We start from the raw sequence: 25876 nt of genomic DNA, 5'->3' as shown, positions 1-25876 counted from the left end.
AGGTGCCTGGTTGTGCCCTCAACCTGGATAAGAAGGAGAAGTTAGAGTAGACAGTTATCTGTAGACTAGCCTGTGAGATTAATTGCATTACATTGGTGTCTATTGCAGTTTGGGGACTGGTTTTGGATTCACTTCAGTGTTACTCAGAGCAGATTTCAAGATGGTATCTATCTGCAGTGTTTTACAGATCACTGGTGAATCTACCAATTTGTAATGCATTTGCAGAATTCTGCAGAAAAAGAGATTTGTGCAGACATAAGTACCTATATGTTTTCTGTTTAACTCCCAAATTTGTTGCACTAGTATTTGTCAAAGTTGCTTGTATTCATTTTACTGCTTTTCTACATTATTGGTTGCAGAGATTTTTTTTCACTATAGTTTTGATGTCAAAGACTCTGATGTTTGGCTAATTCCATTTGTGTACTGAACTGAATAATTTGAGCTCTGTAGGCATGTAATAAGTTTTAATTGTAATGAAAATATTGGAAACATCAGATGCTTGACTGTATGAGTCCAAGTTGCAGGTTCTTCTCATCAATATGCTATGTTTGTTCTCGGCTGCTTTGCTCTGAACTGCCATATCTAATTTCTTCACAGAAGTGCAGACTTTGATCACATTATGGAGGAAGGCTATGAACTTGACCTCACTTACATCACAGAGCGGATCATCGCTGTATCCTTCCCTGCTAGCTGTTCTGAGGAAACTTACCTCCACAATCTACAAGATGTAACCCGAATGCTCAAATCGAAACATGGGGATAATTACTTGGTATGTGTAGGATCAGTCTTTTGTCAGACACCTTCTTCTGTCCAGCAGGAAGACCACTTGTAGGTCCACATGTACCATTATAAACTAATAGTCACTCATCTAAATCCTCATTGGTCCACCTTTACAGCTTTGCAAGCAAGAGCAAGATTTTCAGTAGTGTTTTAAGCTGTTAGACAAGGACAGATATATTCTCTGCTGGTGGCACTGCAGTCTCTGTTGTGATAGCACATAGTTAAATGCTGTAGAATAATTGCACTGACTGTTTTCATTGTCCAAAGCTTGCTTTTAAAAGATACACGCACTGCAGTGTGTGGAGTGTGTTCTTTTCTTCTAGCAGCCAGCTACATCTGGGTCCTCAGCTGGTATCTGGTGTCTCACCATGTCTTGGCTGTCTCTACTATATATTGTGAAACAACATATAAAAGTAGGGTTGCTGTTTGTGTGTTCTGTCCAGCTCTCTCATTAACTTGATTTAGATGCATTTTTTTTCCTGCTGTTTAGTTTTCGATAAGAAATTAAGTTGTAAGCAAATCTATAATGAGCTCTGTGTGCAGAATTTTTTTTTTGTTGTTTTTTTAAAATGGTGACCCAAACTGTTAATCTCCTGTGCTGTTTTCTGGCTAGTGCATGTAAACCCTATAGCATGTATTGTCTCAACTTGTTCTATGAAGGTGAATTTAAAATAGGGCCAGTATTTTATTTCCTTTTTTCTACTGTCTTTTTAATTGCCATGTGTAAACTGTTAGAATCAAATCCACAGCTTCAGGAGCGTGAACTTTACTCGTGGTGGAAATTAGTTTCTGGAGAGATTCCATATAACTATTTAAATACATTACCTTTTGCTCATAAACCAAGGTGTCATAGATGTGTTATGAACCAGCTGTTGTCTTCAAGATGCGCTTGTAATACTAGTAATGTGGTCTGATGTGCTCAGCATGCTGCCTTCTTGCCCTTGGCTTCCCTTCCGTCAGGTGCTGGTAGCTTGTAAGGTGCAAGATAGCAATAGTTTGAAGGTGACCTGTATGTAAAGTTTTACTGGTTCAAATTCACCTTTTCTCAGTGGCCTTTCCCATGTGACAGCAGTGTTTTGGTAGTTGTGAAATAAGCTTGTAGTCTCAGTCCAGTTAAATCTCACTAAATACCTGTTTGTATTGCAAAAATCTGATACGTGGTAAGTCTTGTTTAGGGTGCTCTCTTTCTCAGTGGGATTGCAGTCAGTTTCTCTTGCAAAGTTTGGATCTGTGGGGTTTTTTGGTTTTGTGTTAGTTTTGTTCTATTTATTTATATTCTACTGGGTACTTTGGAAATTGGCTGGCTTGTCAAAAGAAAGTTTGATGCTGTCTGCTCCAAGTATGTTTCTGCAACTTTGCAAGATAACCTGGCAAATCACAGACAGGTTGTAGATCCAGAAAGCTTGTTTTTGAACTATCTTTTGTTTCTTGTGTTTGAAAGACCCCTTCAGTATGCTCAAGAAGCACGTGTATGGCAGCCAAAAAAAAAAAAAAAACAAACCAAAACATCAAACGCAAAACAAACCCCAACCCCTCCCAAAAAGCTATGCAAGTGAGCAGTTCTGCTGAATTTGATGAGAACAGTTTTACTCTTTCATTGGGTCAGGGTCTCAGCTAGCAGAACATATGCAGCATTTGTCATTTCTTATCTAGGTGTTCTTTCTCCAGATTCTTACATATGTTAAACGGTTGCCACTACAGTTGATAGTGAGGACAGAGAAGGGGAATGATACACCCAAAGTATTGGGTGAGTGCATTGGTGCCTGTTTGAGTCTCAGTTTGTTACAAAGAGTATGAACAAAAAATTGTATCTCATTTGCTCTAACAGTAGAGGATTATACTTTGACAGCTTAAGATCAGAGTCCTTTATGGAGAGATGGAAGCCTGTTCATAGCTTACAGTAAATCTCTTCTCTGCTTTGTTGTCCTAAAAAAAAGCTTCCCAGAAGGCTTTGGTTCCTAGAAGAAGTGTGACTTTTCTCCAACAAGGAAAAACTTCAAAACTGAATTTTTGTAGTATCTGCGTAGTACTTTCATCAGTTTATTCTGTTTATATGTGTGTGGCCTTGGAAGTGACATTATGTTGAAAAATTCAAGATGATGTTACTCCAAAAGAATCCAGTGATGTGTCAAAATTCACGTAGAGTTGTAAAAGTCTGTTCTTTAAATGCTGATAGCCTTTAGAAATTGGCTGTTATAACAAGCAAGCTTTTATGTCAAAAATAGCAGAAGACTTTTTCAGTCAGAGTAGAATCATAGAATCATTTAGGTTGGAAAAGACCCTTAAGATCGAGTCCAACCGTTAACCTAACACCACCATGTCCACTGCTAAGCCATGTCACTAAGCACCATGTCTACACATATTTTAAATACCTCCAGGGATGGTGACTGAACCACTTCCCTGGGCAGCCTGTTCCAGTGCTTGACAACCCTTTTGGTGATGAAATTTTTGCTAATACCCAATCTAAACTTCCCCTGGTGCAACTTGAGGCTGTTCCCTCTTGTCCTTAAGCTAAAACTGGTTGGGTGGCCGAGCCCAGAGAGTAGTTGTAAATGGAGTTAAGTCCAGTTGGCAGCTGGTCACAAGCGGTGTTCCCCAGGGCTCTGTTTTGGGGCCAGTCTAGTTTAATATCTTTATCGATGATCTGGATGAGGGGATTGAGTGCACCCTCAGTAAGTTTGCAGATGACACCAAGTTGAGTGGGAGTGTCGATCTGCTGGAGGGTAGGATGGCCCTGCAGAGGGACCTGGACAGGCTGGACCGATGGGCTGTGGCCAACTGTATGAGGTTTAACAAGGCCAAGTGCCGGGTCCTGCACTTCGGTCAAAACAACCCCATGCAATGCTATAGGCTTGGGGAAGAGTGGCTGGAAAGCTGCCTGGCCGAAAAGGATCTGGGGGTGCTGGTTGACAGCCGGCTGAACATGATCCAGCAGTGTGCCCAGGTGGTCAAGAAGGCCAACAGCATCCTGGCTTGTATCAGGAATAGCATGGCCAGCAGGAGCAGGGAGGTGATTGTTTCCCTGTACTTGGCGCTGGTGAGGCCGCACCTGGAATACTGTGTCCAGTTTTGGGCCCCTCAATACAAGAAAGACATTGAGGTGCTGGAGCGTGTTCAGAGAAGGACAACAAGGCTGGTGAAGGTTCTGGAGCGCAGGTCTTATGAGGAGCGGCTGAGGGAACTGGGACTGTTTAGCTTAGAGAAGAGGAGGCTGAGGGGAGACCTTATCACTCTCTACAACTACCTGAAAGGAGGTTGTAGCGAGGTGGGTGTTGGGCTCTTCTCCCAAGTAGTTAGCGATAGGACGAGAGGAAATTGGCTTAAGCTGCGCCATGGGAGGTTTAGGTTGGAAATTAGGAAAAATTTCTTTACGGAAAGGGTGGTCAGGAATTGGAACAGGCTGCCCAGAGAGGTGGTGGAGTCACCATCCCTGGAAGTGTTCAAAAAACGGGTAGATGTGGCACTTTGGGACATGGTTTAGTCTAGTCTACCCTTGATTGGCTTAGAGTAGACTTGGTAGTGTTAGGCTAATGGTTGGACTGGATGATCTTAAAGGTCTTTTCCAACCTAAATGATTCTATGATTCTATTATAGTTTTGTATTAATAATGAATTAAGAATCTCTGGATTAGACAGAGAAAAGAAAGGAAGGAGAGATAAAAAATAATCCATAATACATTTGTTAAAAAACAGTTTTTAAAGTGGCCAAGAAACAGTAGTGCATTGATATGTTTGCTTTCATGCAGTGTATTTTCATTGACAGATCCTTTCTGCAACAAACATTTATCTGAAAACCCAAACCTTTCATAGTAAGGAGATCTAAAGTGTAGAATGAAGCATCCTTTTATTCCTTAATAAAATTGTCTCTTGGATACAAAGGAAGGTATATGTTATTGCAGGATTCAAAGGCTTGATTCTAAGTGAATGCTGTTTTGCACCAGTACTTTCAAAATACACACAGTGCAAACATCTGTCAGAAAACAGTTTAAATGACACAATTGCTGTGTCAACTGAAATGAGTTTTTCATTTGCAAAAATAAATTCACCATTATGGTACTGTTTTGATCAACTTCATCAGTAATGTACTTGTCATGCTACTTTGACTAAAACGCTTGCCATCCATTACACTTGTAAGAGAGGAGTAATGCTCAACTGTTAAGATATATTGAGCTTTTAAGCAAAAAAAAAAAAAATCCATAAGCTTGTCTGTGTACTTGTCTGATTTTCTGCTCATTACCTAAAACTGAATATTTTGGTGTTTAAAACAGATAAATGTTTGTTTTTTCAGTGTCTTTAACCTGTTTTATCGCAGTGTTTATAACTTACTGTTGTCAAAGCAGTTCTCTTGATGTTGATTTAGAGCAGTGATAAATGAGCAAGTTACCATATTTCTGTCTGTTGCTGTATTAGTGTGCTCCAGTTACATTTTTGTATTTACAGTGACTCAAAGGTAATCAAGTTTTTTGATGAGTAAACTATTCTAAATTAGCTCACTACTTAGAGTGTTATCCACACAGGGGCATACACGGCAGCTGATGAACAGTAACTCATTTATGTCAAAGGCATTATGAATCTGACAGTAAATACTTTGTCTAAATTCGTGGTCAGTTCTTTTTAAAAGTGAAACAAACCCCAAAACCACTGCTACGATCTATAAAAAGATTTTGGTGGTTACACTGCAGTCTTAGCATCTACATATTTGTTACTCGGTTAGACTAATATAACTGCTGTGCATTTTCTTGGTCTTGCATATGTAAATTATATGGTAATGCTTGTGTGTTGGTGTTGCTTCAGTAGTTGGAACTATTTGTTAATTTTAGCTTATTTCATGTTTTGGCCTCCCTTCCTATTTTGCCCTGCTCTTTAGTCAACACAAGGCTGCCACTGTTTTCAGCAAGCAAGTTTGGTCCCACCTGGTAGAAGACTTTTGCTGCCAGCTCTCCCAGTCTCTTCTCCTTAATGGAACGGGCTGTAGGCTGGTCAGTTGTTCCCCTGTCAGTACTTCGTGTTGTATGACCAGAGTACATCTTTCACTTTTCAAAATTGCCAGCTACATGGTGTTTGTTTCTGTTATTTGGCATGAGATTTTGTATTTCTGATCATCTGATTAAGGAGCAGACCAAATCTAAGACCCTTTACTACCTTCATAAAGGTCTCTTCTCCAGCTAAAAGGTCTCCTTATTTTTGTGCTATGGTGTTGCTGAGCATTCAGCAGAGAGAATTAATATTATCTTAATAGTACAAGTTATTTCCCAGTTCAGGATTAAATCATATGGGAAGGGGGAGGGAGATGTTTCCTCTTTGTTGTGTATAAGGAGGAAGAATTTCTTTTCCCCCACTTATTTTATCTTACTTCATTTTTATTCTTAAGATGAGGCCCTAAAATTTAGGGCAAAATCATTTAAGTTTAATAGAACTAAAGGCTAATGCTCCTCTTTCTTGTACCAAAATATAAGGAAGTAGACCTAGGATATGCCAAAAAGGGGCTTAAAAAGGATCCAGTTAATCTTCCACTAACATCTATTTATAGCATATGATTCTCTTCAAAGACTTCTGTGACCTCTTGTTTTGTTGTATGTGAAATGTTGGTTGCTGTACCTTCTGGTCTCTATGCTCTGCTGATGGGACTCCTGGAGTATCTCAGCTTGATCTCTACTCTGTAGCTTGACAGGGACTTGGGTACAACAGTGTCATCTTGAGTTTGGCACCTGATCCAGTAGTGACAAACACCTATTATGAACAGGGCTGTATCCTGACACGCAGGAATTTTAAACTGATCTTACATAGAAATACAACAAGAAGGATGAATAAAAAAGTTTTCACCAAATAGCACTTCTTTTCCTGTGGAAAATTTTAGGTAATTGATCTCTTAACATAGCTTTAACACTAATTTTAAGAATTCTGTACTGAGGAATACAGCTCTCAACTAAATTGCTTTGCAAATATTAAGACTGATAGAAAATTACAGAAATTTTTGTGAGCAATTTGTATAAGACACTTCTAGTTTCATTCCTGTTAAATTACAGTTGGTATTTCTGGAAGGATGACTATAGTCTTAATTGTAAATGTGGCTACATCTTCCTGATCCAAAATAATATGGGCAGTGCACATATAAATTTTTGATTGCCGTTTAGCACTTCCGCAGTAATCTGTTGAAAATGCAAACAACATATTGGAATAAAGACCATGTTCCTCATCATATAAAGATGTTTTATGCTTTCTGTTGGGGTTTGAGGTCAATGAAAGTGTATACCCTTTATGGTCAATGTCATGTGTGATTCCAGAACCTTATGCAGATTAAAATAGAAGCTGTTTTCTTGGGTACCTTTTAATTTGGGGGTGGCTTCTTTGTCTGGATGTATTTCTTGTTCAAAAAGTGTACTTTTTTCCTGAAGATGGTATAACGTCTTCCTGCTTCCACTGTGTCCATGATGGGCTTATTTAAGTACCACATCAGTGAGCAGCAGGCACCAGCTTCTAGAAGTGAAATGATGTAGTTTCTTTAGCCTGTTCAGTTCTTGGCTTCTTTGAGACTGCCAATGAGAGTGCTGGTTAATGCCAAACAGGATTATACACCTTTTAGAAAAGGGTTCTTAAATTGTTCTTGGGTAGTAGTAAACTGTATAATGGACTTACCTCTCATATTTACTATTTTGCATTTATGGTCTGTTTATCCCGTTCTGGCAACATAATGAGACTTTTATTATGAATGTCATCTATACTTACTGTGATGTGAAATAGCCACACTGTGAAAGAGAATCTGCCTCAGTAGCGTTGTTACAGTTGTTGAGTATCGATATATCAGCTTTTTGTTACTGATTGATCCTGATTTAAAGTACTTCCTAATGAAAGTGTCAGATATACTTGAATACACTGCTTTGTTTTTATTTTCCTTTATGTTCATTTAGCAGTCTATTTCTGTAACTGTTCCTTAATAAGCACTAAGTGTATGATAACTTACTGTCTAATGGGTTAACAGAAGAGTTGGCAGATCTCACAGGCTAAGCTATAGTTAAATAGCTATGCCATATCTTCCTGTGAAATTTCAACAGACCAATATTTTCTTGCCAGGCACTCAAATTCAAATATTTAAGACTGTACCACCCTCTCAGACTTTTCTTTGTTAATTCTGATGCTGTGCAGTTACTTTGCATGGTGCCCAGGTCTCTCAGTATACCTCGGACTAAAATAAAGCCATGTGAAATAAATAAAATGTACCAGAATTTTAATTGTCCTTTTTCAAAATGTGCATTTAGTTTCATTTTATAACAACTGAATACCTAAAATACATTTCCTAGTGCTACCTGATGTCAAATGTTAATTTATTTTAGTAAAACAGTACGCAAACCTGAAGCCTTACCACTGTAGTTTCTTGTAATTATCATGTGTTTCAAATAAAGCTATTTACTACGTAAATTATGAAGTCTTGATGGCTGATATTTTTTTCTTTCTTTCTGAACAGGTGTTAAACCTCTCTGAAAAGAGATATGACCTTGCCAAGCTTAACCCAAAGGTATTGGTTGTCTTCCATAAAGTACCTCTCTTTCTAGTGTTAAATACAACTTAAATGGCTTTATATGGTTAAATATATATATATAATGGTCAATATATATATAATGGTTAAGTACATATATAAATGGTTAAATACAGCTTCAGGGCTGATAAGCCCTGCAGCTATGCCAGCATTGATATACAAAGTAAGAGAACAACTACTTTTGGAAGATGATAAAAACCTCCACATACATCCCTTTTTATTTTTTCCCCAAGTTCTGTTTTGTGTCTTTTAGGTCTGTGCTTTACATAGCCATTCCTGTTGTTTTCTTAGACTTTGCACGCAGGACCTGAAGTCCATTGTGACTACTCAGAAATTTGAGATGTCAAATCTGTTGCACATGGAGGAAATGAATTGCAAATTAAATAAAAACAATCACAAAATACTGGACCAGGCCACTTAACATTCTTTGTTCTAATTTTGACCTTCTAAATATTCTACCGTTACAAAATACTTGAATTTCTAATTGAAAATTCTTGAAGAAGTCAAGAACTTCAGAGATGTTGTCACTTGTGAGTGGTTGGTGGGTTTTGGAGGGAGTTTTTTGTTTGTTTGTTTTTTATAAAAGTACTAGTATCTTAAAAAACCCAAACAAATCCCCTTCTTGCCCTTAAGAGACCTCTAAGCATATTTTAGTTACATCATGGCATTTGAATGACATGATTATCTGGGGTTGGAAAAAATGTGGAGACTCTTCACCATCACAATTATTTGAAGCCACATGTTAATATGTAGCATTAGGGTCAAGGAGTCTCTTGTGATGAATGTTACTTGTTTAATTGCAGATTATGGATGTGGGGTGGCCTGATCTCCATGCTCCACCTCTTGATAAGGTGTGCACCATCTGCAAGGCCATGGAGTCATGGCTGAACAATGATCCTCAACATGTGGTGGTGATTCATTGCAGAGTAAGTGAGCTTTGTGTATACATATCTCCTATCAGTTTGTATTCATTTTCAGAAACTTGTCCTTTTCTTTTTTTCTTTTTTAAAATGAGTAACAATAGTTTGATCTGTTCTCAATGTTGGAAACAGTGTGCCAAGTCTTCAGTTGATTTAAGTAAGCTTAAATCCACTGACCTTGTGTGCTTGTTACATATGGCTTTTTATTATAACTAAAGTTGTAGCCTCTGCTCTGATGCACTGCATGCAGTGATGTTAGTTCGCTTCATTCAAAGGTCAGTGCTACTTCTGTGAGTGTATTTTAGCAGCTTGAAGTTTTTCCAGCTCAATAACAAACTCTTTAGAAGCATTTCATGTTCTGTGACATTCCTGGATTTTATTGCGGAATGAGGTAGGCAACATATCCCAGCTCATCCCTTTAGACTCTCATATGGTTGTAGGAAATGAGGGCATTAAGTACCTCCTGGGTACTTCTGACAGGTTCTAACTGCCAGCCTTGTTGCAGTGCCTTACAGCAAAGCTGCCATTGTGCAGTGTAACCTCTTCTTGCTTGCTCACAATGAAGAGAAATAAAGAGAAGCCTTAAATACAGATAAAATGAATTCAGAACTGAGTTGGTAGCTGTGCTGGTTACACTCGAGGCAAATCTGTCTCTGTATCACTGGCAGGTGTTACTCTAAACAGAATGAGGGTGATAATGGGACCAAAAGTTCTCTTCAAGTCACATTGTATATCTCCCAGTCCTGATTTGCTTGCAGGCAGAGTGCAATGATTGTATGAAACACTATTGAATTCTAACTAGTTGCACGAACGCAGCCAGCAGAATGGCCCACGTGTGGGACAAAAGAAAAGGGGCCAAAGTATTCCTAGGTATTTTATATACAAATTGGTAATGCATATTATTGATTAATACCTTTTGGTAATGACTTTAAAGTTTCCAACCACAAAGATAGGTACGGCTACTTGTATCAGCTGAGAGACTGAAATTGTTGTGAAACCTGTGAGAATTACTGATTGATAAATTGTACTGAATTTGTCATGTAAATTATTTAATAAGATTTTGGAACTTTTTTTTTTTAAATTATCCATCAAAAAATAAGTAGCAGTTGTTATAAATCTCAGATGCTGGGGAGATAAAAATGCCCAAACCTGTCAGAAACTCAAATTCTTTCCAAAATAGGTATCTTATAGCATTTCATGCCAGAAATTGCAACATTGTCTAGACTTGTCTTGAATGATCTCCAGGAAAAGTAATATAAAATTAGTATAGTTGATACATTTCTACTACTGGTCAAGATTAGGTTTTTTAAATAATTTTCTCTTAGTAAGACTTGACAGGCACGCACATAGAAATCCTACTTAGTGTTTTTTATGTCACTTGTCAGCCAGCTTGCATAGGCAGACAAGCTGCTACCCATCATTACCGCCTTTGCAATAACACAGGAGATGCACGAGCAAAAGGACTATCTGAATCTCCTGACTTGAAGTTTTGTTTAGTATGGGTCTTAAATAAAATAATGTCCCATAATGTAATAAATAAGTTATCATTTCCTTTTTCCTGTTACAGGGAGGAAAAGGAAGGATAGGTGTAGTTATATCATCATATATGCACTTCACCAATGTTTCTGCAAGGTAAGTTGTGAATAATGCATCTTGTGTGTTTTTTACAATTAAGGAAATACCAGAAAAAGATGCCTTTTAATTGTGGTACTGTTTGTCAGCTTACTGTTTGTCACTTAAAGTTTATCAGGTTTTCTTCTCAAGGAGTCTTGGAGGATGCCTTAAAACAGCCTGCTTTCATGACAGTTTTCCTGTGGTCCTGCTTTCAGCAGGAGGTTGGACTAGGTGACACTCTAAGGTCCTTTCTAATTTGAGATATTAAATGATTCTGCAGGAAAATTCTCTAAAGGGTCTTTCAAGATGAATGAAGAAATGTGCAAGAAACTTTTAAAATAATGATACCATCTTTATTCTATTAAACCTATCTATTTGCCACATCCATCAAGTTGCCTCTTTTGAATCAGTGAGAAACTATTCCTGAAGTACTTAAGGAAAACAGTTATTAGAATCTGGAATCAATATTTGAATAGGGAAATCCTAGACATGGATCAAACTGCAGAATGCAGTTTAAGAAATAATCTAGACTTCCTCTTGGAGTCAGTTCAAACAATAGGTGTCTGATTACTTGGTTTTAATTGTTTCTTTTAGAGTGCTCAAATTATGAAACGACAATCGATGATTTATGTCAACAAAGATAAAACTTGATAAATGGTCTCAAAAGGATGAATAATGTTTTGGTTTTGTTTGGTTTTTAATCAAATCCTTTTCCCTTGTTCTCTTTTATATATGCATATATAAATGCATTAAAATAAAAATGCGCTGTAAAGGCCATGGTTAAATCAAATCTGGTTCTGAATTCACATGACTCTGTCAGTAATAGATTTGATCCAGTACCGTAGTGGATGAAGTCCTGAATCACTATAGGCTGATGGCAAATTATTAATCGGTTTCAGTAAAACCAGCATCTTGGAAAATAATCTGTTCGCTCTGGTAAGCCTGATAGACAGGTAATTGTAGACTAAGAAATTAGGTGCATTATACACACCAATATGTGCTGTAAAAATAAATACATAAATCTTCAAGTAGTTACTGGGACAGTGAATGCCGCAATTTTATAATACTTTGTTGAGAAGTATTGTGAACAACAAAATCTGTCAAGTCAGGATAGTACTGTACTGTGATATCAGTGTTGCTATATTGTGTCATCCTTAAAGGTGGTACCTGGCTATAAATACATTTTAGTAATGCCATGACAGAACAACACCTGGATGTGATTGTAAAGCCCAGCAATGAAAGGTGTTGTCTTTTACCCCAAACAAATCCAGGATTCCTCCAGTGATGTTGCAGGGGAGGAGTGAGTTTGGAAGCCCTCCTTTTTAAATTTCTAGATATCTGTCAGCTCCTATCCAAAACTTAACTTTTCTGTGTAAGAATGAGGTTGGGGAAGTTTCCCAGCTAGGATTTGTATATCCGTAGCATTATCAAGGCTCTTCAAAATGGTACATGGCAACCTCACAGAAGCACAAATTACTGCAGGTGCTGCTGTTGAGGGTGCCAGCTGCTGTGTCAGAAACAGTACTCAGAAGACTTTGAGGATGTTCACACTAAATAAAGTTCCTAATTGTCTGCATGCACATGCCAAAAAAATCTAGGCTTAGTGAAAAAGCCTTATGATGCAACCCGCTTTTGGTTATATGTTATAAATATCTGATTTTCCCATTTATGAAGGAATAATGTGCTGTCACATTTAACGAGGGTAAACAGAGTTCTTTGTAACAGTTGGTAAGCTCAGCTTTAACAAGTAAAGTACTAGCAGTCTTTGGCCAGTTACAAGTGGGTTGCCTAAATTCTGGGTGGTAGTGTGGATGAAGATGTATGATGGCTTGGGTGAAGAAGAGAGTCAATGATATTCTAAGCACATGCTATGTCATCTTTAACATCCATGAAGAAAAGGCATGACTTTACAGCCTGGTCCAGCACCCCATCAGGACAATCAGTCACTTCTGATTAATTTTTGGAAAAGGTATAAATTCCATTTTTAACATGATATGCATATGTATACTTTGCGCATTTTGTTTTCTCAGAACTCATTTAGGTTGAACTAGGTGTGGAATGTAAAATTTGAGATTCCAGAGTCTAATTGTTTTGAAACTTCTGCTTTTTTTGTGTCCTGATGTTAATTAACACTGTCAACTACATCTGTTAAGAGACACATTGTTTTTATCTGGTATAGATACAACAGAATCAGCATAGCATGTTACTTGGCATATGTGATTAACAGCATTCTTACTGATTTTTGGCACTTCTATTTCTTTTTTTTCTATACCCTCTTGCCTTCCTCCACACAGATGCAGAAGACCCATAGCAGAGCCATTCTGGATAGAGAATGGAAGAAAATATGTTGTGGTTTTGTTTTGTTTTTGTTTTTTTTTTTAATTACGTTGCTCCTTAATTGTGTGTTTGAAGAGTTTGTGGTTGTCTGATGCAAAACATTTCTTTTTCAAAGACTGACACTTTTATTTTAAACATTCTCTCCCTTGGTGGCTCAGGGTGTGTCTGAAACAAAGACCGAATGAATTTTTTGACTGTTTAAATGATACCCTAGCCCCTCATCCTATGCACCTCATGTGCTATACTACAGTCAGAGCTAGACAGTGGTTTTCATCTCCATAATGTTGCTGCTGCTTTTTTAAAAAGAGAATAAATTTGTATTTCGCAGAGAGAACTCCCCAGTGGCACTCTAAGGAAATTATGGCAGCTATGCTTCTTTTGCAGCCTGAGCTGCTTGGCTTTGCTACAGTTTATTGCATTATGACTTTAACATAGTCACGTTGGAAATATGCAATACAGTTAATTGAATAAGGGAGTAGGTGCTCACACCTCACAAGGAAACTGCCTTAAGGTGTGGAATGAGAAGGTGTCAGTGAAAAAAACATTCTTGTCTGACCTGTAAGTGCTAGAGTTGCTAGTTAGGTGCTTCTTTCTTTTCTTTTTCCTTTTTTTCCTTCTTTTTCCTTCCAAATATTTTGGCATATTCCAAGCAGTAACCTGCTTAATTTCCAAGATAACCCCAAACTGGAATAACATGGTGTCTGTGTATCTGTTTTGACAGTGCTGATCAGGCTCTAGACAGATTTGCTATGAAGAAATTCTTTGATGATAAAGTTTCAGCTTTAATGCAGCCATCCCAAAGAAGGTATTTAATTTGTTTCTAATTCATACCAATAAGAAATGTCATAGTTATCTTCTGACCCCATCCCTTACTCCCTCCCCTGCTATGTGAAGGCTGTTTCCGCAAGATCCTCCAGTGATTCCTGAACTCTCAGCACTTTATCTTACATTAATATTCCTTGATTGATGAGATCTCTCCTTCAGTTCCTGCGTGTAGCCCAAGATAGATAAAACCTTTTGTACCACAATTATCTGCATGTGTTCTTACTGCATTGTTTGTTAGCAAGAAGAGATGTCACAATCTATTTCTTCATTGCTCCAAGATAATAATAAACTCATTTATCTGTGGCATAAATGATGTGTATGGAGTGTGTGTTGATTCATGTGCAGTAAAGATCTTATTACCACTTGTTGGGAGAATCTGCAGGTTATGCATCTGGCCCATGTTCTTGCTAATAATGCATGCTTTGACAAACATTTACTCATTCTGTCTATCTGGATGTCTTACCTTTTCAGTCTGTCTGCATGAATAAGGTTGAGTTAGGACTCAAAGCAAATGGTTTGGGAAGTGAATAGTTTTGGAGGTTTGCTATTTACCTCATTTTGATGAGATGTAAGAAAGGATTCAGTACCAAGAGATTGGTATCCATTAGACAAGTAATTTTGATATAGGTGAATCTTCTTTTAGAAACATAAAATATCAACTGGATTTGATTTAGTAATTACTGTTCATTTTTTGTTCTTAATCAGCATCTATACAGTATGGGTTTTAGATGTTGTTTAAAGGATGAGGCTTTGCTAGTAATTAAACTAGAAACATAAGTAGTAACAATGACATAAGGCATTTGGTTTTGTTAATCTCTAAATAAGAAAACTTTTCCATTACTTCTTGAACCCGTTTGGTGACCTGCAGAGCTCTTTTTCACCTGAAAAATAGTAACAGCTTTCCATTAGACTTGAAATAAACTTTGCATAACTAGGAGTTTACTGGTCTCTTTTTTTTTTTTTCCCTTCTAGTTTTATGCCTGCATAAATGTGTATTCCATTTTAATATTAAGGATTTGAGTGGTGCCTACCATATAGAGAAGTGTGAACTGCAGGAGCAAAAGGAAATAGATGTTCTTAATCTTCCCATCAAGAAGCCTTATACAGCAGGCATATTTCAATGAAAGCCAGGAACACTCACAGCAGCCTCTGTGAATAGTGCATCAGGGCAGTTTTTGCAACCATGTTGACAGGAAGCTTCAGTAGCTACTAACTCAGGTGATCCATATGCAAGCCCTAAAACTAGAGATTAAATAGGTGTAAATGATGGGATCTAGCTTTCCTGCCCTATTCAAGGACACTTGCTTAGTTCTTCCGGGGGGTGGGGGAGGAGGGAAGTCCGAGAGACTCAGTTCACTTCCTGACTGATGGATGTAGCATCTTTGCTCAGCAGTATGGAACTTGAGCTGCCCTTACCATCTTCTAGACACATGTGCACACAGTGTACTTTGGAGTGTCACTCCCCATAAGAACAGAGGAGGTTCTCTAAGCCATTTGCCAGAACTGTTCTCCTCCTGAACATGGCCTTTCCTACCTTTGCCTGGCCTGGCAGTGGCTACTAATGCTATTGCAGAGAAAGGAAAACCAACTCTGTAATATTTGTGGGTAATTTTGTAATCCTTTTTTGATCCTATTTTGACCAGTTAGTGGCCCGAATCATCTTTTTAATGTGCTTTTTCTCTGAAACCATTCTTGGATAATTAATTAGTGATGTCCTTGTTAAAATCCAGTTGATATATAAACAAGTATAATTGAGGTGAATTTTCAAATTTTATCATTTTGATATACACCCATTATTTGTATTTTGAAACTTTTTATCCACTCAGTTTTATCCAGAAAAAAACCCCAAAATTGTGGCCATTAAGTGCATCAGTCCTGAAAATATCACTTAGCTTTTCCCCACTGGTAGTTGGATGCTGTAACAGTGGCAAGAAAAGGAACTATAGACCAGATCTCCTATTCTGAATCCATTCTGACAATACTTAAAACGGATACATATTCTCAGGTAAGCAGTTGAAGGTTTGCCTGAATAAGAAGTGCAGATACAGACCCTGCATATTTAAAAATTTCTCATAAACCTTCAGGATAAATCTTTGAACGCTCTTCTCAGAAATAAGCCAACTGCCTATAAGCCTTTTAAATGCACTGCCTTGAGAAAGATGTTCAAAAATTCAGTCAAACTTTTGGAATAATTAAAAACAGGTAGTGGTAGAGAGAATATGTTCAGACTGAGAGGTCACTGACAAAATGTTTTGCCACACTGTTTTTTGTCATGTAGGTGTGACAATTTGTAAATTTGTGGTTTTGATGCACCAGATATTTTCAGGGAGACTGAAGGAGGAAACCAAAAAGCAAAGTTGTCTTTTCTTGGCATTTCAAAATAAAGTGAGCTTTGCTAGCTGTCTATAAAATGAAACCTGTTTTAAACCACCACAAACCCCATTCTGGGGTAGTAAAGCAGGATATCTTTAGTTGTGGGCAGGATATCTTTACTTGTGGTGTTACCATGAGCATGCAGTAAGGGATCGGTTGATGAGATCTGTGTGTAAAGGGGGAAAAAGAGGTGATTTTCTTTTTTCTGTACATTCCTGAGAGTAAAGATAAATGAAGGTTCTGTCGTGGACATGGAAGAGAAAGGGACTCAAAAGCCGGTAGAAAAATTAAAGGAGACTGATATCCCTTGCTTATTTAAGGAGACAGGAGGAATTTGTTTAACACGCGCTGCAGTCATATTCACTTGCATGTACTTGCTCGTGAGCTTGTGACCAAACCAGGTATTAAATAGCAGAAATACAATGATTTTCATGTTGCTATGGTAGTTTTCCTCTGCTTGCTGCTGAATGAGATTACTTCTTATTATGAAGATGTTATTTGCCTGCATTGGCCTTAATGCTAACATTAAAACAAGGGCACTTCTTGCTCTTGTTTTAATAAAGTGTGAATCACTCTAAATGGAGCAGGACCCATGTCATGCTGCTGTGAAAGCCAATGGAGACCTTCAGTTGCAACTAGAAATGTATACCAAAATGATTGACTTGACTGATCTCTGCTAGTTCTTTTCTTATTTAGAGTAGTGATGTAAATAACTAAAATGAAGACATCAACAGCAGCAATGTAACAGCCATGGATTTAATAAAGTGGTAAATTAAAGTGTATATTCAGGCTATTTTGTGTAAGATTATGCTTTTGGAGTTACATGTAATGTCACAGTGCTATTCACTACCCATGGCCTAGAAATACTAATGTGTAAAGAATGTATTTCCCAGATAGGGTTGCATTACTGTTTTATTTAATTCAAATAAATTTTGTATTTTTAGATACGTGCAGTTCTTAAGTGGCCTTCTATCTGGATCTGTGAAAATGAACGCAACCCCTCTTTTCCTGCACTATGTTATCCTTCATGGCATCCCAAGCTTTGATGCTGGGGGAGGTAAATTACCTAACTTTTCCTATCCAAGTGTAGGCTCAAAGTCTTGTTTCATTTTGGAGCTTTCTAGAAAGCCTGCATGAATCTCAAAGTAGAGTTGATGCTCCTTGATGTCAGTCCAAATATTCCCAAATAAAAGAACCAGGAGAAGAGAAATATCCAAAGAGTAAGAATTACAGCAGGTGAAATAGAATTCTTGTCCTTTGTTAAATGAAGAGTTGATGCTATTCATGTCTGCCTAGTTTTTGAACAGTTGTGATCCCAGTCCTGCAAAAGAGCTGAGAACCTGGTCAGTTTTCACAATAATTTCCTCCTTGTTTAGGAAATAATCCAATCTCAAAACAAAAAAGCAATTATATTTATGATTATGTTTTTCTGTAGAAAAGCCATTTGCATATGGTGTGCTTCTAAAGTGGCCTGCTATAATAAGTGGCTTTAAAATTAGCATGCTAAACCAAGATACTATGCTAGAGTATAGTAAAGGAGTATAACTCTCCATTTTTGTCATCTGAGTGTTAAATTGCACCTGTCTTTTCAAATGTCATCAGCATGAATTTGCAACGCTCCACTGCTGTTGTTTAGGGTTAGTCTGGTTTTATTTCTAAAATAATTATTTCAGTAAAGACAAGGTATTGTTTGTTGTAGTAAGACATTTAAGGGACTTCACAGTTTAAAAAAAACCTGTAGATCAAACATTTTGTTTAATTTTTAAAATGCTTTATATTTTGTTTTGGGGTTTGGTTTTGGGTTTGTTTTATTTTGCTTTGGCCATTCTCTTTATTCCCTTAATAATTTTGTTCTCCTGCAGAAAAAGTGGGAAGGAAGACAGACATCTAATAGGGAGCAAAGTGTTCTTTCTTTCCTTATTGGAATCCTTTAAAATCCCTTCTTCCCTCATTCAGAACTAGTCTGAAGATCAGGAAAAAGTGACTTTTTTATAAAATATAATCAAATACTTTTTTTGGGGAAAATTAATCTGTCAAAACCCAATTTTGTTTTGAAGGATATTTTGACAGTCAACATTGTGCCACTTGTGTGCTTCCACTTTGCTCAATCAGGATGTGCATGAAGCTTCTTAGTTGTAATATTCAGATAAAGGAAAATAATCACAGAAGTATTTTCTGTTGACTTCTTTTCAGCTTGCCGACCTTTTCTGAAGTTATACCAGGCTATGCAACCAGTTTATACATCTGGAATATAGTAAGTCGTAAGCATTTTCCTTTACGTTTGAATCCAGGTTTTAATTCTGATAATTGCAGAATTACATAGTTGTCTTTCTTTTTTTGGTTTTTTGTTTCTTTAAACCATATTTTTTTTTCTTTTCTCTCCTGTTAAGTAGTGTAGGACCAGAAAATCAAAGCCGAATCTGCATTGCTATAGACCCTGCCCAGCTTTTGAAGGGAGATATTATGGTAAGTTAATTGTATGGAATGAAAATCTAGTACTGTGCCATTTAGTTTACAGTCTCTGACCTGGTTTGCATTCTTGTAAAAAAATAAATTGAGCAAATAGTTGCAGACATACTACAAAATAGTTTATTAAGTTAATTTAGTCATCATCCTTGAGTTTTATAGGAATGAAAATTCCTATAAAATGCAAACTATAGAAGTTTTTTTAGGAGCCAAAACAGTTGCTCTCAGCATTCCCATTTCATAGCATCACCAAGTGCAGTAAGGCCTGTATCGCTGTTTTCTTTGTAAGAATTGCTTTGGGGAGTATTTGTAACTCAGCATTAAAATACCCTTGTCCTGTAACTTGGCTGGCAGCGTGCACAACTGTAAAACTATATGGTCTAAAGAAAATACTTAACTAATTCTAAATTGGTTTGGAACTCAAAAAGGTGTGATACCACATAAAAGCTTTCAGATTCTACAAGCACATGCAGTATTTAGAAAACAATTTATGCATGCTAATGCATGTGTGTGCAAAGCATAACTATGGGTGAATTGCAGCACTATCATTTTAAATCTCTCTGCTTTCTCTCTTGCTTGTCATACACAGTTATGCACAGAGAAAGTAAAGAAAGACAGTTGCTTTGTCTTTCAGTTTCTTAAACTAAGAGGACAGAAGAACATGTGGAATGAATGGTGGGGGGAAGTATTCCTGGTCTGTTGCTAGTAGGTTTCAGAATGTTTTTTTTATTTTACGTACTACTTTGAGAAATGTTGGACCTCAATGTAAGTGGTCCTTGGTATCAGATTCTTTTTTTTTTTTTTTTTCTTTTGAAATAATCTTTTTTATTATCCTTCCTCCTTCTCCCTTTCCTACTTCCCCTCCCTATTCAGTTTAGTATATTATTCTTTCTTTCACTGAAAAATGGAGAAACAATTTTTAAATATACTGTTTTAATTGGTATACTCTGGAGGTTTGAGACAGTTTCAAATTCAGGAAGATTTGTTTCTCATTGGAGGGCTGTTGGTGACTAAGGAAATGGGATATCTCACATAAGAAATCAGTCGGAGACAAATTCAGTATCTCTCAAATGTGCGTTTAAAATGAACAATGAGCATATAGCTTTTCAGTAATGCTTGCATCATTTTAAAAGACATCGACTGCATTAATCCCATGCTATTATTGGAGGTAATTCTTCTGAGCAAGCCAGCATGTTATTCAGCATGGTAGTATTTCCTAAACAAAGACTTCATTTCAGTTTTGAATATTTTTTTACTATGTCTAAACAAAAACATCAGTGGTTTCAGGAAAAAGAAAAATCTATAGGATGCTCCACCTCTAGAAGGTTTAACCACTTGAAGTGCATGGTTTAAAAAAAAAAAAGACGACTTGCTTGTCTTAGGTTTAGAGAATTTGTTAACACAGTGTGAATAGTATGTGGTGATACAGCACAGCCACAGCTGTTGAAAAGCTGCACTGACATCTGCATATAGGTATTTCCCAGCATATTACAGTGGCTTGCATTAATTCTTGAATATGGCATCAGAAGGTAATGGAGTCAGAGTTCAAAGTTAAGCTTAGATTTCATTGAAAGCTTATTATGTATACTGAGCACTAAAAGGTGTTTTTGGTATCATGGGTATAGATGTACACTGTTACTGATGGTAACAGAGGCCAGATTTTCATAAACAATTACAATTCTATATAAGTTGTTTAGGATGTGCTAAGTTAAAATTATTCAAGGCTGTTACTTTGAATTAGAAAGAAGCAGGAACTATGTAGTTCTCTGAACTGAACCAGATTCAGCATTTTTATAAACAAGATTATGGCAAGGACAGTAGATTCTGAGTAAATCCAGCAAGCGTGCAAAGCCAAAACTCTTGACAAGTTGGAGGATAAAATGTACTGTTCAGGTATTTAGTCTTCTGCTTCTGCAGAAATTCTCATGTATGACCCACATATAAAAATAATGTGATTGTTTAAACAGCTAAAGAAGTTACTGTTTTAACACAAAATTGTGGAGGAATGTATATAACTTTAAAGAAGCTCTTAGGTCTTTTCAAGCTTCTTTTTGCTCACATAATATATTTAAATAAAACTATCACAGTTACTTTCAGGCCAGTTATACATTTTGGAGCAGGTTAGTTCTAATATCCCTCGTCAGGGGCTCTTAATCCCCTTTCTGTCCATTTTTCACTTCTGGGCAAACGTGCAGTTTTATCATTTACGATGGTGTTTTGCCTTTATATGGAGTTGCTGGGCACAGTGGAGAATGAGTGTTTGTTTATTCTTGAATCAAGCAGTCTAACTTTTTCTCCTACCTTGTATTTCGGTATTTTAAGGGACTGACTTATGGCCATGGTTCTAGCGAAATGATGCTGGTAGTTGTGTTGGGACTAAAAGGAAATAGATCCCTTCAAGAAGCAGGGGTTTATACACTATATTAATTTTAGTGGGTGTAAAGCACTGTTTAAAATTAGAAGCAAATAGTATTTTACCTGGTATTACCGCTATGCTGTAGGGGATTCTCTTTTAAAAATCAAACCACCAACCCCAAATCCTCACTTTCAGATAAAATAATGCTTACTTGCATAGAGAATCTCCCAGCCTTTATAAAGGGTTAGAAATATGTGGTTTGTGTAAAGAATACCTGAAAAAACCCATCTCTGGGGTTTTGGGCTGAAGTATTTCTGAAGTTGTCCTGTGTGCCATGTATATCGTCAATGCTGATTAACTTCTGGAATTTAAAGTGTCATGGGTTTACTATAATGAAGGGTATAGAGCAACTGCTTATGCTAGATTTTTCAAATCCTGTAGTGAGAATAATTTCATAACTGTTTTAATCCCAACTTGCAGAAGCATCCCTCTTAAACCCCTACATCTTTCTTGTATTTATTCAGTTTGAATAACTGTTTGCTCTTCAGTTATTCAGTATGTTGTCTAGAATACTTTTCTCAGTCTGCTTTAAAAACAGGTGATTTTTTTGTTGTCTTTTTAATACATTTCAGTAACATCTGCTTTATCATAAAATTCTGATATCATCAGGATAATATATTAAAGTTTTCAGTCCTGTGACTAAGGTTACCAAAATTTTCATGTATTCCTGTAAGACTGCTGAGTGGCTTTGTATTACAGTTGACTTGGAGAATTAGTAAGTAAAATATCCGTAGGTCTAGTCTAAGGGAAGGTGGTGTTAGAGAGTAGGTGTATTGTGTTCACCTTTAGCTGCTAAATTCATATTCATATTAGATGTTCTTTTTACAGAGTTCTGTGTTCTAGCCAAGGTGTCAAAACTACTACCACCTTCCCACAGTAACATAAAACAAGATCCTATCATCACTAGAGTAGGTTTTTAAAAAGGCCTAAAATACATGTAATCAGCTTGCAGGCCTGCTTCTAAAAACTCTGCATATTCTTCAGTTATTTTGAAATGGGTGTGCTATAATTCAGTTTTACATTAATTTGGTACTGTGAAGAAGTATGAATACAAGTCAACATTCCAACTTTGTTCTGACAAATGTTGTGATTCTGAATCATAATCTACTGATTGGTGACTGATTGTGGTGAAAATAGTAATGATTATTTTTACACATCCAGAAATACCTTGCCTTGGGCCTGTGTAATTTTAAAGGATTGAATAATGCATACCCTGCTTGTTACAACATCAGAGGTGTCTGCAGTAAATTGCGCTGAGGCTGCTTTACTTAGTAACTAATGCATACACACACGTTTGTTCAGATTTGTAAGAAATTACTTCCTGATGTGTTTCTCTCTGTCTTTCTAGCTGAAGTGTTATCACAAAAAATACAGGTCAGCTACTCGTGATGTGGTTTTTCGCCTCCAGTTTCACACTGGAGCTATTCAAGGACATGGACTGGTGTTTGGCAAAGAGGATTTGGACAATGCCAACAAAGGTACTTGCCTTCTGTGGTTGGTTGCATGCGTTTGTGTGCAGGGGTGCATGTGTGTGCCTGTGCATGTGATGATCATCTTCAGGACCTGTTTTCAAGAGGATTCTTGGTTTTTTTCCATCCCTGCTTTTAGGGAAAGGGAGACTGCTTTGTTTTTGTTGACTCGTAGCATGTAACACAGGTAAACCCCTAAGGAGAAGAAAAGCTCTTCAAGTGAGTTAACTTGTCAAAATAATTCAGATGCTCCTACATAGTCCTTATTGCCTCCCCTCACATTTGTAAAAACAACAAACATTTGTTTCAAATGGTGACTCTGTTAGTCACCATTACAGGAAATAAGATGAGCTAAGCTGATCCCTTTTTGGCTGATGAAAGCAGTCACAAAGTCTGATACTGTATTTGTGACCTCGTCTGCCTGAGTATGGAGATCTTCTAATATGCTTCAGAATATCCAAAAATGGATGCAAAGTTTTCAGACACATTTGAAAATGTGTTGTGTTAGTCTTTATTTTCCAAATTATTAGTTCAGTTTTATTTTTATGTTTATATGCAGGATTGTAACTCCCTCACCCTACATTACTAGCAAACTAAAATCAAACATATTTTCCTGCAACGTGTGGCTACACGAAATATTTGTGGTCAAGTATTGCAGTATAGCCAGTATAGAGAACAATTTGAGTTTATTCCTGGGTGTGTTTTCCTTTAAAAGCCAAAGCCAGCCCATGTCTGTCTAGAGAGAGGTTTGGGAACTGCACATCTCCTGCTTTTGACTGTTCTTGGAAGTAAACAAAACTCCAACTGACACTTATGTGGTCTTTTCTGGAGAATGCGTGGGGCAAATAATGTGACTCTCTTAGCAGCAAATCACTAAACTGCAAGTGAGAAGGGAAGAGTGATGAGGGTATGTGTATTAATAGAGAATCCGGATTTGCCAGTGCCTTGGAACTGCTTTCTTGGGAGATAGCTTGCTGAAATACTATCCTTTTGTTTTCAGATGACCGTTTCCCTGATTACAGCAAAGTGGAATTAGTGTTTTCAGGAGCTCCAGAGAAAATTCAAGGTGAGTATACAGAAGAAAAAATGTGCTTAGTTTGAAAATAAACCACATTGAAATGTGTATTTTTATAAAAAAAATCCTTTTTTCCTCTTCTATTCCACTTCTTTTGTAGAAGATCTGAAATTGAACTTTACTGTTAAAATATGCAATAAAGTTACTGGTTTAAATTTGAAAAATTTCATGAAGACTCTGCATTTACATCAGCATAGGAGTGATCTGGTTTTGTTTTAAAACTATACCAGAACAATTGCTGATGACTAGTAGAAAACACTTGTGTATCTCTGTAAAACATGCATAGTATAGGTAGTTTGGCCCGACATACGGGATAGGCCACTGCTGTCACTTAACCTTTTTTGGATGTTGTCATAACTGCTTATGTTTGCAGTGGTGAAGTTTGGACTGTCTTCAGTTTAGCATAAAGAGATACAGCTATAGTTTTGTTGGAAATGCTTCTGCTCTGAAGTTGGCTTGTAGGGTATATTCTGTATGCCTCCAGAATTCTATTGTAATGTCTAAGATAATTAAGACCTGCAATAAAAACTTAAGATCATGCTTTATATTGCAGTTTAATTGTGTTAATGCATGCGTTCTTACTCATTTTATCATGTCCCAAAAAGTATGGATTCTGCCTGAAACTGAATGAAAACCAAATATTCTTAACTGTCTCATACATACTCCTGTTCAGTGTCCTGTGAATTGCATGTTTTCCTTTTTTTTTTCCCACTGGTTTGATCACTTAGAAACTTGTAGTAGCAGCCATTAAGAAGTTGAATTCTGTCCAGCTGAATATGAAGATCTCACTGAGCCTGATGGAAAGCCATATATGAAAAACAGTTTTATAAATAAATTTCTCCAGCTTGTTCTAAACATTTCTGGGTAGTAAATGCTTGAAGAGAGGCCAGCTGACATGTCTGGAAAAGGATCAAAATTTTTTTCAAGTCTCCCTTCCTTAGATGGTGAATCAGAGGTGTGTTTTTTAGCAGGCTCCAAGTTGTTGGAAAGTAAGGTTCTAAGTAATTGAAAATTTGTATTCAGTTGCTGTCTGAGGGATTAACTGGCTAGGAAGAAGAGTTCACCTTGAATAATTTATTTACAATTTCTGCAAAATTACTTTTCCACATCTGAAAACATTATAGAATAACTGCAGGGTACATCTAGTCCATCCTCCTGCTGAAAGCAGGGTCACCTGTGAGATTGGACCAGGTTGCCCAGAGGTTTGTCCAGTCAAATCTTGAAAACCTCCAAGGATGGAGACTTCACAACCTCAGTGGGCAGACTGTTCTAATGTCTGATTGTCTTCACAGTGGATTTACTTTTTCCTTATATTGATTCTAAACTTCTCTAGATTCAGTTTATGCCTGTTCCTTGTTGTCCTTCTGGCTTGCTCCCGCCTGGCTCTGTCTTCTCTGTGACCTTTGGGGGGCTGCTGTCAGGTCCCCCCCAAGACCATCTCGTCTCCAGATTGAAGCAGCCCTGGTCCTTCAGCCTTTTTTCATACAAGTCCTTCAGTCCTGATGACCTGGTCGCCCTCCCCTGAACTTGCTTCACTTTATTCATGTCTGTTGTACTGTGTAGCTCGAAACTGGACACAGTATTCTAGAAAATAACTGATACAGTTTTTAAGAAAGAATGCACTTGCCAAGAAGATGAGACACTTAAATATTTAGGCAACAAATGTCATAAATCTGCCTTGTGACAAACGTCATCACAAAAACTCTCTACAGATGGCTTTTTTCTGCCTGCATATAAAGGTACAGGGCCATAGCATTCTTGTTCTTCTAATTTTAACTATCCTTGTTTTTAAAGTCGCAGCATATGCATAATGCTCCTGCTTTAGAACAATTTCCAACAGGACTTGCTTCTCCAGACACAGCTGAAGAGTTGATAACTGAGGATTTCTTTGTTTCCTAATCTAGATAGAGGAGCAAAGGCAGAAAGCCAATTTGATTTGTATCAGTGTCAAAGCCAAGTCCAAGGACATGAGTTCTTGATACCTGTGCTTTGCTTTTGAATCACTGGACCACACCTAAATTCCTCATGGTATACATTTAAAAGCTGAATATTATCTTATGCCTTGTTA

General features: G+C 37.2%; 1 protein-coding gene across 1 annotated transcript in view; it reads left to right on the top strand.

Annotated features, from left to right (window-relative positions):
- Positions 1-604: 604 nt before the first annotated feature.
- The window catches only part of TNS3 (tensin 3), a 121567-nt gene continuing 96295 nt past the window's right edge, over positions 605-25876 (top strand). The window contains 10 exon segments of the mRNA XM_075704756.1: positions 605-769; positions 8242-8292; positions 9117-9239; positions 10801-10865; positions 13906-13989; positions 17327-17439; positions 18576-18636; positions 18773-18848; positions 22613-22742; positions 23734-23799. Coding sequence (XP_075560871.1) covers positions 620-769; positions 8242-8292; positions 9117-9239; positions 10801-10865; positions 13906-13989; positions 17327-17439; positions 18576-18636; positions 18773-18848; positions 22613-22742; positions 23734-23799 — 919 coding nt within the window. The 5' untranslated portion in view covers positions 605-619.

This window comes from Pelecanus crispus, chromosome 2, assembly GCF_030463565.1.
Source record: "Pelecanus crispus isolate bPelCri1 chromosome 2, bPelCri1.pri, whole genome shotgun sequence".
Classification (NCBI taxonomy): domain Eukaryota; kingdom Metazoa; phylum Chordata; class Aves; order Pelecaniformes; family Pelecanidae; genus Pelecanus; species Pelecanus crispus.
The sequence above is the reverse complement of the archived record's forward strand: the minus strand, read 5'-3'. Positions and strand labels throughout refer to the sequence as shown.